Here is a 15,639-nt window from a genome sequence, read left to right on the forward strand (position 1 = left end):
AAGTCTCCTCTATATTCATAAAACTCTAAGCTGCCATCTCCCAAACTACGATTCTGAAAGTGTCCTTTAGTTAATATTGAGAAATTAGTAAATTGAGAAATGCTATACAGCATATCCTCCTGTTGGAAATTCAAAGAACATGCATTGCTGAGAAATCCTGTAGCAGAGTGACTTATCTACCTAAAGTTTCTAAACTTACTTGGTCCCAGAAGCTTCTATTAGCTTCTTATGGAACACAGTTTGAGAATGGCCCTCTCCTTTAAAACTCAGTTCACTCAGCTTTAAAATAATACTTAACAAGCACAAGCCTACAGTGTGCCACGCAGTATGCCAGATGTTTCTATGCACTTTAATCCACACAGCAGGTGCGTGAGGGATCAGGGTCTCCCACTTCGGACAGAAAAATGCAAGTTCAGCGTCTTGCTCATGGTCAGGCAACTGAGTTAGAAGGTGGGAGCGCTGAGTGTAACTCCAGGACTCCTTCTCCCACTTCACAAGCATGAAGATTTCTGAGTGACAGGCAGGAGGCAGGAGAGGCGTTCTGCCTCTGAACCAGTGAACTGCGTGACCCGATGCAAAGGGAAGGGTAAGAGGCTGGCATGAGGCACACCGAGGTCTGAGCCCTGGCTCATTTCTCCCTTCAACTTCCCTTCCCTATCACACTGCACCGTGTCACCCCTTTCCTGTGCCTCAGGTCCGGTGAGGGCCACCAGGGAGACTGCTGCAGGCCCAGCGAGCCCGAGGCCCGAGTCTCAGCCACTGCCTGGCAGGAAGAGAGTCAGCAGGCAGGCTGGCAGGAGAGCCCGCAGTCAGGGAAGACGGCACTCTGTAACACCCGCTGTGGCTCTCGCGCTCACTGGATGTGCAGCAGGAGCCTTACCTGTACTGCAGAAGCACATTCACCTCACCCATTGTACCAGACAGGGGCAACTACCTCTAAAGATCTGGAAGGGAAACTACATGGCTCAAAGGCTCCCTGACAAGTCTATTGTACAGGTAATTATATCGAGCATGGCTTAATTAAAGGGTTAGGGAAAGCTACCGTTCCATGGATGTTGAAGTTCTTGTTTCTCGGGGCAAAGACATTCTGGAAGGTCTTCTGGTACTGAGGCGCGGCTGTCCACGGTGAATGAGGAGCTGGAGTGGAGATCATCATGAAGAACGGCTCAGAGTTGGACTTGTAGTCGAGGAAGTCCAAGGAGACGTTAGCCTGACACACACAAAGATCCGTCATCGCCTACCCTACCCACCACTGAGGGCCTGACAGATGCGTGTTCGCTGGTCAACACAAGGTACAGGGTCCCAGGAGCTTCTAACCAATCTCAGCACACAGTCACCGTCATCTGCAAGTCTGCTGGAAGATTTGGCTTTTAGGCAAAACTTACAGTAAAAAATTGAAAAAGCACACCATCCTAAGAGAGCAATTAAGATCTTGATTCTACATGATCTGAAACCGCTGTGCCTCCCAGAAGGAAAGAAATTGTAATCTGGCCACTTTAGTATTAACTTACATTAACGCAGCTTAGAGTGTACCCATTTGATGTCTTAAAGAATATAAAAAGAGAGTCAGCCTAATTCACGACAGGGGGAAAGGTGGCTTAAGTCATCTTAATCTTACAAAAGTAGGTAAAGAGTAGGTATCAGAAGCTATGCCAGCTCAAGCAGCTAAGCTAAATGAACAGTACGAAATCCAATACCTCACACCAGCACTTCCATTTATATGGACTTACATTTTCACTGACTTATCTGGAGGTACTTCGTAAAAAGGAAAGCACCCCCCGTGCATGCTACTTTTTGATAGTTCTAGCTGATTTATACTTTCATGTATTCCCAACGCTCAGCGCAGAAGACACTGACTGTGTCCCTTTCCTATCTCCAGCCCCCTCACCTGCTTCACTCGGGTCCTGTCGGAAACCCTGTAGTCTCTCCAACACGCCAGGCGCCTCACACTCTGTGTTCCCTGTCTGCGGCACTCTCCCCTCATCTGTACAGCTCACTCTCACCTCCTTCAGGATTTTGCTTAAAGGTTATCTAAGTAACCCCTATACCTGCCTCATTCCTCTAACTGATCACCACCTAACGAGTCAGCAGATGAATGTGCACGCACACACACGGGTAAACAAAATCTACCACGAAAAAGTGACCTTCCATACACTCAGGGATTGGCTTCATCTACTGCTGAACACCTGCTGTAATGTGGCTGAAGTATCTAGTGAACGAATGCTCTACAGACGGCTGTCAATAGAAACACCTTAGACAGCAAAGTCCCCAATTCACCAGATTTTAGCAATTTTTATATATAAGTACACAACGCCTGAAGAACTCCCATATCCCTATCCCTCCACCCTCACGACGAAGCCGCCATGTCTTGTAGCTTGTGACTAAAAATGGGGTCATGAGGGGCTGGCCCTGTGGCGTAGTGGTTAAGTTTGCGTGCTCCACTTTGGTGGCCTGGGGTTTGCAGGTTTGGATCCAGGGTGTAGACCTAGCACTGTTCATCGAGCCATTCTGTAGTGGCATCCCACATACAAAATAGAGGAGGACTGGCATGGATGTTAGCTCAGTAACAATCTTCCTCAAGCAAAAAGAGGAAGATTGGCAACAGACGTTAGGTCAGGGCCAATCTTCCTCACCAAAATAAATAAAATAAGATAAAATATTGGGGTCAACAGCAGGAACCCCTAACAAAGTAAAACCTCTTGAAAGTAATCTCTGTAGTCTTAGAGATTAGCCTTTGGAAAAGGGATTTGTTGCTGGAATTTCAAGAACATTAGATCAGAGCCCGGCTTACAGACGTACAAAGAAAAACAGTCTCAGGAGTTTTAACCAGTTGGAAATATTCTCTGGTAGTCTGACCAAGTTATTATTCATTCCTATCACCCCACACGAACAAGTACAACTCAGGGTTTCTAGGCGGGGTCTTTAATCAAACGTGAGCCAGATCTGCCAGGACCGAGCTTCCGTAACTCACCAGAACGTCAGTCAGGTAGTCCACACTGTAGTTTTCACCATGCTTCCGCGCCTTCCCGTTGATAGAGAGGGTATAATTATAGTATTTAGAATTCTTTTCCTATTAAAGAGAGGAAAGTAAAATTTGTTATGAGGTCAGCACACAAAATCAAAGTTGGAAACCATGCTGGGCTAAACTATACTCTGTTTAAATAGTGATAAGACATGAAAAAGAGGTAATTCCCGTCATAAGCCACATCACAACGTTTCAGTCAACGATGGATTGCACACACGACGGTGGTCTCATAAGATTAATGCCATACAACCTAGGTGGGTAGTAGGCAAACCATCTGAGTTTGTGTAAGTGCACTCTATGACGTTCACACAGTTAGGAAAGCACCTAGCGACACATTTCTCAGAACGTACCCCTGTTGTTAAGCAATGGATGACTATACTCGTCAATGTCGAACTGGATTTTCTGACTAGGGTTTTATTAACTACTGGCACAGTTTCAATAACTGTCTAGTTTAAAAAGCCAGAAGTGGATCAGGTCAAATAGCAAAATATGTTGCTAAACCTTGTGCAATGAAAGAAAAACATCCCGCAAAGGAGTGACTCACAAATCATGACTTTCTTTTAAGGAGATAAAACAGCCAATCATACAAGCAAACCAAGTTATGTCCAGATCAGAGCTAAATTAGAAAGGAAACATATTTTGCGCCTGTAGGGCTGTGTGTAATTGTCACCGACTTGAGGAGTCACTCACCAAGGCATACCAGTAACTCCAGCCCAGAGGAACGTGCTCGAGGCCACCTGCATCCGGGGCTCCATACTGAAAAGCAAGACAAGCAGGACGTGAGAAGCCCTTCGACAAGACCACATCAGAGAGAAACAGGGAACTTTCAGCATCTTTTTAGATCAGTGTCTGAAACACGGTAGGTGCTCAACTTTCCCAAACACATGAACCAGTAAGAAAGCAAAGAACACTATAATGCTAGGAACTTCGGACGCAGGAGTTGGCAAACTATGGCCAGTGGGCCAAATGTATCCCGCCAACTGTTCTGTATGGCCAGCAAACTAAGAATTTGTTCCAACCATTAAAAAACATAAACACCAATCGAAAGAAGAATATCATGTGACGGTTAAATGAAATTCAAACTTCAGTGATGATGCAGTTTCACTGGAACACAGCCATGCTCACTGGTCTGTGTGACGTCCGCCTGCTTTCAGGCTCCAGTGGCAGATCTGAATAGTCACAGCAGAGACACATGGCCCGCAAAGCCTAAAATATTTACTTCGGGCCCTCTACAGAAAAAGTCTACATGGCTTAGGCCACAGGGCTCATTTGCTGAGCTGCTAATGGCATGGACGGAATAGTCCAACTGACCTTGTCGCTAACAGCAGCAAAATAATCAGACTATGAGCTATCAGCTTGGAACTTCAGTTGTCCTGCTGATGACACTGACTTTGGAGCTCAATTTATCTGACGAGATGAGTACGTGACCAGACCACAGAATCATCCCATTTTACCACCACAAGGTTTAATACTGCCCATTTAAGGCAGAATTTAATCCCTGAGAACTGTATCTTTGTACTTTAGAGAATTTTTCCTAATTTTGTGTGCACGTTAGATGATTGTTAACATACAAAGTAGTATAAGTTCTCTTTATGACCCAGAGCCTAAACCCAATGACCTAGTATCCATACTTATTTCTCATGATTCTTTCCAAACTGTCTCATCTTCCTGCAAACTCACAAGGCTGCACGTTCTCCCAATTACTGACAGGAGGAGGAGAATTAACAGAAAATTCAGATCAGATATTAAGATCTCTAGCAACCACAGATAAAGTATATAAGAAAACGTACACCTTCTCTTTGTCCTGCATCCCCAGTTTTACTCTAAGAGATAACCCCAAACACTCTCAAATACGCTATTTCTTTTGCGCTTGAACTCTGACTAAAACCTAAGGCCAACGTGGTGGGCTTGAAGCCAGGAAATCTGGCCTTGGCAGGTCACAGTGAGGTACCCTCCTTCCAGGCCCACGAGGCCAGCACACCAGCCACTTGGCTGTGTGTTTTAATGGCCGGAAAGTACCAAGCTCTGCGTGTTTTCCCTTTATCACTGAGCTGTCCACATTTTTTCCGCATTTTTCAAGTTAGAAAATGGGTTACACATTAAGTCGTTGTAATTCAGGAAAGATACTAAGAAGAAAAAATTCTTCACTCTGATCCTGATAAAGGGGAAATGGAAACAAAGATACTGTGACGGCCACATGACCGGCAGAATTCTTGAGGAAAAGGGGAAGACGCATCGGACAGCTGCCATCCTAGGGCAATTTCTAAAAAATGCTCCTGAGACCATTAAAGGAAGAGCAACTACAACACCCGGATCATGTGAGTAAGCTCTTACTTAACGGGCAGATTAGGAGAAAACAACATACACCAAAAACCCTTTAATGTGACCTGAATGGATGCTAATTAAAAAACAATTAACATGAATTACATTAATGCACATTTAAAACACTGCTAGTAAAAAAAAAAAAGGAATAATTAGGCCATTCAACATACCTCATTTAAGTATTTCCCTGCAAAAAAGGTTTGATAACCACACATGGACCTGAGAATTGCTGGGAAAGTATTAGGTTCCTGGATCTTCTGCCAAGACTTGCTGCTGCAGTTTCCCTCTAAGGTGTTGTTGACCACGTGGTGGTTATGCGGGTACTTTCCCGTCAGGATACTCGCTCGGCTCGGGCAGCAAAGAGCACTTGGCACGTACTACAAAGGAACAAACGCAAGCGAAGACAAGTTACCTGAGAAAGATGATTTCCCATCATTTCTAGAGAGAAGAAGGAAAGCTGCTCAAAACTCTAACTTCTAGCTGCCCAGGGAATACAGATTTTCTTCCCACGCGACACGCTTCAGAGCTGCTGTCCGTCACACAGTGGAGACGGTAACGCAGGTAAACCGAGAGAACGGATTTCTTTCTCAGCTGGTCTCCTTCTGCAGGATAACAGCTATTCTAATCTCATCTGCCAAAGAAATATTTCCATGCACGGAGCACAGCAGGGTGGGAGGGAGGTCTCAACCAAAGACAGAGACTACCCCTTGACTCTAACATGGCTGAAAAGGAGAGGTTCATTTTCAGGCTGATCTGTAAGTATACATTTCCCGTATCACTTTATACCCTGGACACAGACGTTTTCTTCTACTGTAATCGTGTGTCCATTAGCTACTGTCGTCAACAGACTTACTCCATCCTACCCGATAACATTTGTATACGTCTTAACATACGTCACCAGGTCACTTTCCAGAGGGTGGGACGAGGTTCTACCTGCACCAGCAGGGAAAGCACACTCATTGGAGCACACCCTTGCCAAAATTACATCTTAGCCTTTGTAAATACTTAGCCTTTCTTTGGCCTTTCAAATTGGATTTGGTATTTTTAAATACTAGCGGGGATGGACGTTCTCCACACGCGTTCTGACCAATTCTGTTCACCTGCTTCGTGCATTTTTTTCCTCCCGGGCTGTTGGCCTCTTGTTACATAAAATTTGAGCTAAGGAAGGATTCCATCATGTTACAAATACTTCATGTTTTTTACTTTTGCTTTTTAATTTTGTTAGCTGTTTGAGTTTTGTAATTTTTATACCGGCAAGTCTTTTCTTTCCTCTTCTGTTTCACGACCTATTTTTTGGCCAATACCACACTGTTTACTGCATCTTCATATTATACTTTAGTATCCAGTAGAGCAATTTCATCCTTTAAAAAAATTACCTTGATTGTTTTAACCTAATTATTATTCCAGATAACTCTGAAATCACTTAATTCAGCCTAAAGATATCTTGTTGAGATTCTGATTAGAATAAACATTTCATAATATTCTATCTTCCCCCAGAAAACGATGTGCATATCTACATATTAAGTATTTTTATTGTAGCACTCACAAAGTTCTGTTACTTTATTTATAGAGGTCTTAACCTTTATTGGCCACCACCAGCTGTTCCTAGAGTTTGTATTTTCCTGCTGTATGAATGGGATCTTTTCTCCCCCTATATTTCGCTAACTGGTTATATGGAAAAAAGTTATTTTTATTTTTTTCATTTCTACCTTACTCAATTCTATTAATTTAAAAAGTTTTCCAACAATTCTCCTGTGTTTTCAAGGGAGAAAATCCAAACAGGCGGAAATAATAATTTTGTCTTTTTCCAGTGGTTTTACCTCTTAACTCCATAAGCCTTTGCCAACGACTAGAGAGTTCAGAACATTAAGTGGAGGTGGTGGGCCTTTGTCTCATCCCTAATATTACCCTGAGTCTTCCACCTTAACTGTAAGGTGTGCTATCTGCTTGAAATAGTCATCACAGTAAGGATGTACTCTCCTAACAGTCTAATAAATTGTCAGAAAAGGATGCTAAAACTTCAGAGGACTGAAAGCATCTATTGAAATGAACATCTCTCCCTTCCTTCTTTCAACTACTGATAGCGTGTTAGTGGACGACTGAGACAAGTGTTTACTTTACATGTATCCCTTCATCTAACCTCACAAAAACCCGGACAGATGTTTTAGTACTCCCATTTACAAATGCGGAAACCAAGGGCCAGAAAAGTTAATAACCTGCCTGAGGTCACAGACCTAGAAAAGATGGAGAGAGAGCATTCAAAACTAGGCGATCTGGCCCCAGAGTCTGTGCTCTTAGCACAACACTACGCTGCTATTCAATGGATTTCCCGACATTAAGCTAGGCTACCACTTACTTGGTTATGTGCACAGTCTTGAATTTGACATTCATTTTTTATTTTTTTGCTGAGGAAGATTCGCCCTGAGCTAAGATCTGCTGCCAATCTTGCTCTATTTTGTATGTGAGATGCCTGCCACAGCATGGCTTGATGAGCAGTGTGTAGGTCCATGCCTGGGATCCAAATCTGTGAACCCCAGGCCACCAAAACAGAGTGTGCAAACTTAACTACTATGCCACCAGGCCAGCCCTGATTTGTTAGCTTTTATTTTGGATATTTGCATCTACATTTATATATATATATATATATATATATATATATATATATATGTTTCTCTCTCATACACACACACACACACATATATAGTTGTTGTTTTGGTTTTTTTGCTATTATCTCTCTCAGGTTTGGCTATCAAGGTTGACTGGGCTTTGTCAAGTGGCCTGCAAGCTTTTACCGTGGAACAGTTTACACAGCATGAACCTTACTTGATTCTTACAATCCACTTTCAAACCCCAAACAGTGAGGTTTTAAGTAAAATTCTCTAGTTCTGAGTTGTAGATCAGACTGGCTTAGAAAATACCTGCAAATCATCTTCAATTGGTAAGACGTAATACTTCAATTAAAAGAATTTGTATCACATTAAAGTCCTTCCTTCAGATCAGGCATTTAACCAGAAAAAAAAACACACTGATTACCCAAAAGAGAGTGTTCCTTCCCAGAACATAAACACAATTCAAGTGTAACAAAATTAAATGAGCTTCAAAACTTACAGCGCTGGAGAAGGTCATCCCCATCTCCCCGATGAGAGCCTTGGTTTTCTTCAGCGGTGTCTGTAAAATACATTACCTGTTAAACAACTCCTTTCAGTAAACTAAAACACACAGATCAAAATTTGCGTCTTTTGCATCTTACTCTCAACCTTTTACTCCCAAATGGTCAGCTCCGTCTGACACTAGGAAACACTCAAGAGAGTCCTGTGCGATTCTCAAGATGAACTAAGCAGGTCTGGCTACAGTCTGTCATTTCCTGTGCAAAAGTTCAGGGGTCATCAGGCTTGGAGGGAGGAAAAGTTCCCAGCCGATGGCATTCTTCTAGCAACGCGGATTTCAATGTAATGAAATGTTAGATCCCTTTTCTCATTCGTCACCTGCCCCCTTATGAGAGAGAGAGGGTAGAACTACCTGTATCAATTCATCTTTAGAAGCAGGATGTGGGAAATGATATGAAGGAAACCTTCCACCTTTTAAAATAGAAATAAGATAACACTTAGGTTCCGAAAGCAAGACAAGGCCCTGAGGCTGAGACTGACTCAAATATCAGACATTCAGTGGTGGAGCCCAGAGGCAACTTTAAGCTCACGGCCCTCTGGAGCAGACCAATCACCTCCTCGGGTAAGGACTAGACCAGGTGTCAAAGAGGTGTACACAGAACCCCCGTCGAGCAAAAGACTAGTCAGAAATGACTCTGTTTTTAGCCTTGATTTTTATCTTTTGTTCAAAAGGTAAGATCCTGACAAGTATAGAGAACAATTAACCTCAAATCCTAGGGTGAAGATCAAAGTATGAAGATGGTCATTTAAACACAAATAAAAGGAACACTAATAATCTTTTTCAGATTCTAGACAAGAATGAACCACTGAAGAGGCTCATTTTAGTTGTACTCTATGAGTCAGTTCATGAGGATGCCAAAGGACCTTTGAAATCTAAGCCCATACTGAATGCAGTTTTATGTATATTTCGTTGTGCAATAATTCCTTAAAAATAATCCAAATATACAACCATGTTAACAAGAGCCTCATCTTGACTATTGTCTAACCGACTTTTCTCCATTGCTTTATACAGATAGTAGAAAACCTAGGGAACCCATCAGCTCAAAAGGGTGAGAATTCTAACTTATTCAAGAGCTCTGACAGTTTCCTGAGCAGATCCATAACAGTTCCCAGGAGATGCTAGCGATCCACAAGGTCTTTGCTAACCTTCAGAAGCAAGGTCAGCAGTCATGATCTCCCATGAAACATCACTGAGGGCTACCCTCAGGTAAAGAACATGGGGCTGAACCAAACACTGGTTGATGAAGAACCCGAGTTATAGTGAGGGCCTGGGGAGGGGAAATGAGAATGCCAAGGGTAAGTGGGGAAAAGGACCATGTGAGTTGATGATATGGGACTCGACTGTCAAACTGGTAAATATGCAAAGCTACCGAAGAATATCTGACTTACACTAAGACTATACTGTGTGACTATAACCCATTTGTTAAACACTGAACATGTGCCTGACACTGATCGAGGCACTGGTGGACAAATGGCGGTCCCTCCTGATCCCTGTACTCTCGGGGACTTAACTAACAGGTAAACAAGCGTTTCAGGCGTGACAAGCGCTATGAACAGAATAAACCAGCATGATGTGCTCGCAGCGGGTGGGAGGAAGGCAGAAACCACTTTAGACGGGTGGGAGGAAAGGCCTCTTTCAGGAAGGAACTTTGGTACTGAGAGTCATGTGATGCGGAGTGAGCCACACCAAGGTCCAGGAGCAGATGCTTCCAGCCCGAGTGAGCAGCAAGGACGAAGGCTGCCAGGGAAGGAAAGAGAGACACGGGAGGGACAGAAAGAAGGCCAGTGTGGTCAAAGCAGCACAGTAAGTGAAGGGGAGCGTGGGGTTAAGACAAGCTCGGAGAGTCAGGCAGGAGCCAGAAGATGATGCATGGCCGCGTGGGAATCCAGATTTCAGGGCAAGTAAGAAATCTGTATTAACAACCATAATCTACACTGCTAATAGTAGTACGAGTGATAACCATAATCTGTGCTTAATCAAACAAGTCTGAAACAAGAAACCACACTGTACTGAAATGTATACATGTGTCCACGGAAATAGGAAATGCTAAAAGGGATCCATAAGATCTAAGCAAAGATGGTGACTGGTCAGGTTCAGGCCATACAACGTTCTCTAGGAAGCAGCCAATCTCACACTCGTACGTGGGGAAATGTGTTACTTTACTCATCTGAAGCAAAATCCCTTCTAGAAGAATCCTCAGGAGTCATTTACTTTCCTGGCTCTCACGTATGGCTGCGCTGAAATAAAGTTTTGACAATTCTCATGATTCTATGGCTAACTTTCCTTTTAGCAAATGGAAGACCACTTTGCTTTAAGCAAAGCAAAGACACGATGCATTTATTCTTCCCTACATTTCATCCCAGCTCCTTCCCTCACTTCCCTGAAGTTTCGAACAAATGTCACTTTTTCTAGATGGATGATTTTAACAAGAGCAACCTGTGCTTCTGTGAAGAACAGTGTGTCCATCACACCATAATGACCTTCAAGTAAAATCAAGAAATAGATAGGAACAGTTCCTTGGGCAAAAAAAACTAAAAACGGAGTCCCACAGATGATATCTTCAAAAAAAAACAGTGAAATGGTGAAGATGACGCTCCCCCACAAAAGTCTATTTCAAAGGTGATGGAAAGATTCCACATAAGCCACAATCAAACACGTCCTATGATCCTCTGACCTGAGTTAGTGTGGGGGATTGACTACTGTTTATTTTGCCAACTATGGCAGCCATTTATAATCTTTTTTGGGTCAGACACCTCCTCTCTCCACAAAATAAAAATACACAAAGTATTACATGTAAATTAAGGCGTTCCATGACCCCATCGACGTCCCTGAATGTCACCTGAAGAACCTTTGCTCTATGGTACAAGTGACTGTGCTGATGTGCATATGTAGAATGCCATCTGGTAAGTGAGTATCATCACAGAATTCTAGAAGAGGAGAAAAAGCATGGGGCTCTGAGAGCCGAAGACTCTGAGCTTTGCCCTTTATTAGCTACACGGACCTTGGTCAAGTCACTTAACCTCCGGGACGTCTTAGTTTCCTCTTATTTAAGATAAGGACGACAGCTATAGCAAAAGACCCCTGTGATGAGGCACAAGTGTAAGACACCTCACACTCTGACTGGCTCCAAGTCAGTTCTCAAATGCCCTCACTGTCTTCACTCTCTCTTCAAGTCCTGTTTGACAACTAGTGGTAGAATACTCTGAAAAGGCTAGTAGAGAAGCCAGAATTCTCTAGAGAGGTGGGAGCATTCAAGTTGACTTGTCATTCCCTGCACTCAATTTTTGCTCCTCTCTCCAGCATAAACACCACTAAGAAAGAATCTGCTGCTGGTGTAAAGAGACAAAGGGGATTACCGTGCTACGGGGGAGGGACCTCAAATACACACACCACACCTGTGGTCGACAAGAACTGATGGAACTGAATTCTGAACGCCTTAGAGTAAAACAATGAGTTTTGTTCTCAACAGAGACGTGGAAGGCTGACCTTTTAATTCAGGCTTTAGTCATAAGCTATTATTCATTTCTGATGGAAATTTTTTTTTTCAAAGGAGTTCTGTGAGGAGGATAAGTGTAGTGGTTGGAATGGTGGAAAAAACAAAGTAAAATCCAGGAGGGCAATTAAGTTAAGACTCTCAATGTCAACGTGGCTGAGTAGAAACTAAAAGACCATGAGGCACATGTGGCAGGAAGAAGTGTGGAGTCAAAACGCAAGCATCTTAAACACCATCTAGAAAAGCTCTCATACTCTTGAAGAGAGGCCCGAGTAAGAAATACATTTTAATTCACAACCCAGAAATACATACATATGGATATGCTTACCTTTACCACATGTCCCACACAGACCTTTTCTATTCTACTCTATTCCGCAGGAAAGTAAAAATGCTGGTAGCTACTCAACGAATTTCACAACTCCCTCTCTGGGCTGATGAGCAGTTTGAAGGACACTGACCTAGAGGGTTACTACACAGAGGAAGTTAGGGACCGCCTGCCTCCAGTGTTTTCACAGTCTCAGCATTTAGCCAAAAACAAAAAGAGAACTGAAAGGAAGAAAGCGATAAAGCATTTGTCTTTAAGAAGATAAGACGAATGCCACCCAAGATCAGAGCACTCCTAATGCCTCAGCCACCCATGGGCCTCGGGCAAGCCACTTTCTGGGCCTCCACGAGCACCACGGGGTTGGGTGCATGCTTCTGAAGGTCATAAATTCCAGAACTCTAAGATAAAGAAGCAAAACTGACTCCGGGAAAGAAAGGAGTCTTATGACAACACCCTTCACTATACAATGGAACACTGACAGTATCGAACGCATCAGCCAGGTGTCCAATTAGGCTAATTGAATTTGATTCTTGCGAGGCAAAGCACACGCTGAACAGTTCGACATCCTACCTACCAACCGCATAAGTGCATTTCAGCACTTATTTTACAAACATCAGGCACAGACGCCGTACACAGGGACAAATGCAGAGGTGGCCTAGGTCCCCTCACAGAGGGGGCTGCTCTCGTCCTCTGATCCAAAAGAAAACCCACTAAGGCTTCCGCGCTCTTGGCCAGCACCTGCTCCTCGGTGGTTCAACCCATCACTAACTGGCGTTCACACGTTTGTCATGAGACGTGAACGCAAACTCGGCAGCAGTAAGGTGCAGGCTAGAAGCTCCGTGTGGTGCGTGCATATGTGTCAATCAGAAGAGATGCGGGAGAAAGAGGAGCAAAGAGAGTCCTGCGGCCCCTCAAGACCCGCGTAAAGGGCCTGGCGTGGCAAAACCAAACCTGCCCGGGGTCCGGGCAGCCAGTCCAGGGAGTCGGGGTGGGGATGGGGCAGGAGGCGAGAAACCAGGGAGTCCGCCTGGAGATGGAGGGGCGGGGCAGAAAGGGAGAAGAGTTACCATGCCGCCGAGCACTTCGTCCTGGTCGTCGGTGAGGAGCAGCACCACGTTGGGCCTCCGAGAGCCTGCCGCCGCCCCGGAGACCCCCAGGCAGCCGCCCAGCAGCAGCGGCAGCAGCAGCAGCGGGCTGCAGGAGGGCAGGTGGCGGGGGCTGCCCCGCCGGGGCCCACCGGGGGCCAGAGGCAGGAGCCGCATGGCGGCCAGGGCTCCGGGGGCCCCCGGCACGGGTGGAGGGACGCGCCGGTGGCTGAAGAGCGAGAGGCTGGCGAGGAGGAGGAAGACCGGGCTGGACGGCGCAGGCCGGGGGCGGCGGTCAGGCGTTTTCTCCCCGGGCGCGATCACGTGCGCCGGGGCAGGGGGCGGGGCGCGCCGCGCGGTCACGTGACGGGCGGCCGCGGGGGCGGGGCTGCGGGCGGAAAGGGCTGGAAACCCGGAAGCGGGCGGAAGGCGGGTCCCGCTGGTCTCAGGCTCAGGGTCGGTTGGCTGGGGCTTCTCCGGGGTCTGTGTCCAAGAGCTTGGTGCAAAGATCAAAATGGAGGGCAGATAAAACCGAGAGGAGAAGGGAATCAGCGGACAGCCAGCGATTAGGAGGAAGGGGGAATGTGCCTATAGATTGTAAGATCAGCTGGTGGCCAGGTGGGCCGTGCAGAATTTAATCCCCGAGTACTTATCGACGGCCCTTGTGGTATTCAGTTTTCTCGACAACTCAGCTATTACATATGGAGCTGGATTTCGAGTCTGCTCTCTCAACGCCAAGCCTGGTTACGCTATTCCTCAGCTGATGTAGTGGTTTCAAACGTGTTAGGGATATCTCGACAACCTAATATTCCCTGGTGAATTTTTCAATATTTTCCCTAATATTTCTGGATGGATTTTTGAAAGCCCTCTTAGAAGATGATGGAGAATGTGCACCTTGAACAAAAACAAAACCCCTGAAACATAGTCATCCGACCACGTTATTAACTAATCTTTAGGGAGAAAATTCCATGAAATTAGGGCTCCCGATATTTCTGTGGTAGCTCTAGAGCCGCTGTAAGGGTAGGACCCCTCTGCAGAAGTCTGTGCAGACAGAAATACCCTTGGCAAGGTGAACCATCAAGCCTCATTCCCAGCTCAGACCAAGAGTCTGTACCTCGGGGCTCCTGACAAAGAAAGTGTATTTTCTCTAAGCAGGACCTCCCGACAAGAAAAGCCTTAAAACTTGTGAAAGCGCTGGACTATACGGTAAAAATAATTGTGGAAGCGCTTCGAAATGTCATCTATACAACCATAAGGCTTATGCAAAGGAAGTGTTGTCTTCGTTTTATTATTTTTTTTAAAAAGTAAGTCTACAGAAGGCAAGAGAATCTTTTAAAAATGAAGTCGAGTTCCACTGCAAGAAAGAATTTTGCTGGAAATCTGGTCAGAGAACTTCCCAGATGGCCAGGCTGTGGGGTTACAGTCTTAGGCTAGGCTAATTTTGCACACTGGTAGAATAACTAACTCTTGTGTGTTCATATTCCAAGACTTCCAGGAAGACTTCTTGCACAAAAACACCCTGTTCCATCTGAATTGATGCCCCCAATTGTAAAACTGTACAATTGTTCTAGGTTGAAGGCTAGACTATAAATTATTTGAGGCCAGATATTGTATAATTAGGTGCCAACTTTGTTTCAGATGCTAGCTGAGTGCTGAGGAGACGCTGTCCCTCCTTCATGGAACTTGCAGTCTAGTGGCAGAAATATACAATCTACTAATCACAGAAGTATATAATTACAAATAGGGAGACACGCTATGAAGGAAAAGGAAAGGGTGCAATGAGCATTTAAGGAGGTGGAGGGTTGACCTAGTCTAAGGTGCCCCGAGGAAGTAAACTGTGTGGCAGGATGAAGTTTAACTAGGAGATAATCTGTTAATGGAATAGTGGCATGGTAGACTGTCTCCTAGGCACAGAATACAGCATGTGCAAAGGTCCTTCGGTGGTGCATTCAAAGAACTAAAAGAAGCCAGTGTGGTTGGAGTTGAGGGAGAGAAAAGGGAGAAGTCGGCAGGGCCCACTACGTTCCGGATTTGGGTCTTTATCCTAACGCTAATGGGAAATCACTGGAAGAGTAGAGGAGAAATATAATCGTACATGAATTTTTATGAGATCCTTTAGGCTGTGGCATGGTGTACAGATTAAAAGAGGACAAGAATGGATAAGATCAATCAATTAGGTGGAGTGAGATGATGATAACAGGGGCAAATCCAGATTTTGTGG

The 15,639-nt window shown here is 44.8% G+C and overlaps 1 protein-coding gene across 2 annotated transcripts in view; it reads right to left on the minus strand.

Moving 5' to 3' along the window:
- The window catches only part of GNS (glucosamine (N-acetyl)-6-sulfatase), a 37,154-nt gene extending 23,352 nt beyond the window's left edge, over positions 1-13,802 (minus strand). The window contains exons 1-6 of one of the 2 annotated variants that reach the window (XM_001492151.7): positions 13,401-13,802; positions 8,456-8,515; positions 5,518-5,724; positions 3,716-3,781; positions 2,972-3,070; positions 1,043-1,210 (exon numbers count right to left, since the gene is read on the minus strand). In XM_001492151.7, the coding sequence (XP_001492201.6) occupies positions 1,043-1,210; positions 2,972-3,070; positions 3,716-3,781; positions 5,518-5,724; positions 8,456-8,515; positions 13,401-13,595 (795 nt within the window). In that variant the 5' untranslated portion in view covers positions 13,596-13,802. The remainder of the gene's footprint in view (positions 1-1,042; positions 1,211-2,971; positions 3,071-3,715; positions 3,782-5,517; positions 5,725-8,455; positions 8,516-13,400) is intronic. The other variant, XM_023643942.2, reaches the window with a different exon arrangement.
- Between the last annotated feature and the right edge of the window lie 1,837 nt (positions 13,803-15,639).

The sequence above is a fragment of the Equus caballus genome, chromosome 6, assembly GCF_041296265.1.
Source record: "Equus caballus isolate H_3958 breed thoroughbred chromosome 6, TB-T2T, whole genome shotgun sequence".
Classification (NCBI taxonomy): domain Eukaryota; kingdom Metazoa; phylum Chordata; class Mammalia; order Perissodactyla; family Equidae; genus Equus; species Equus caballus.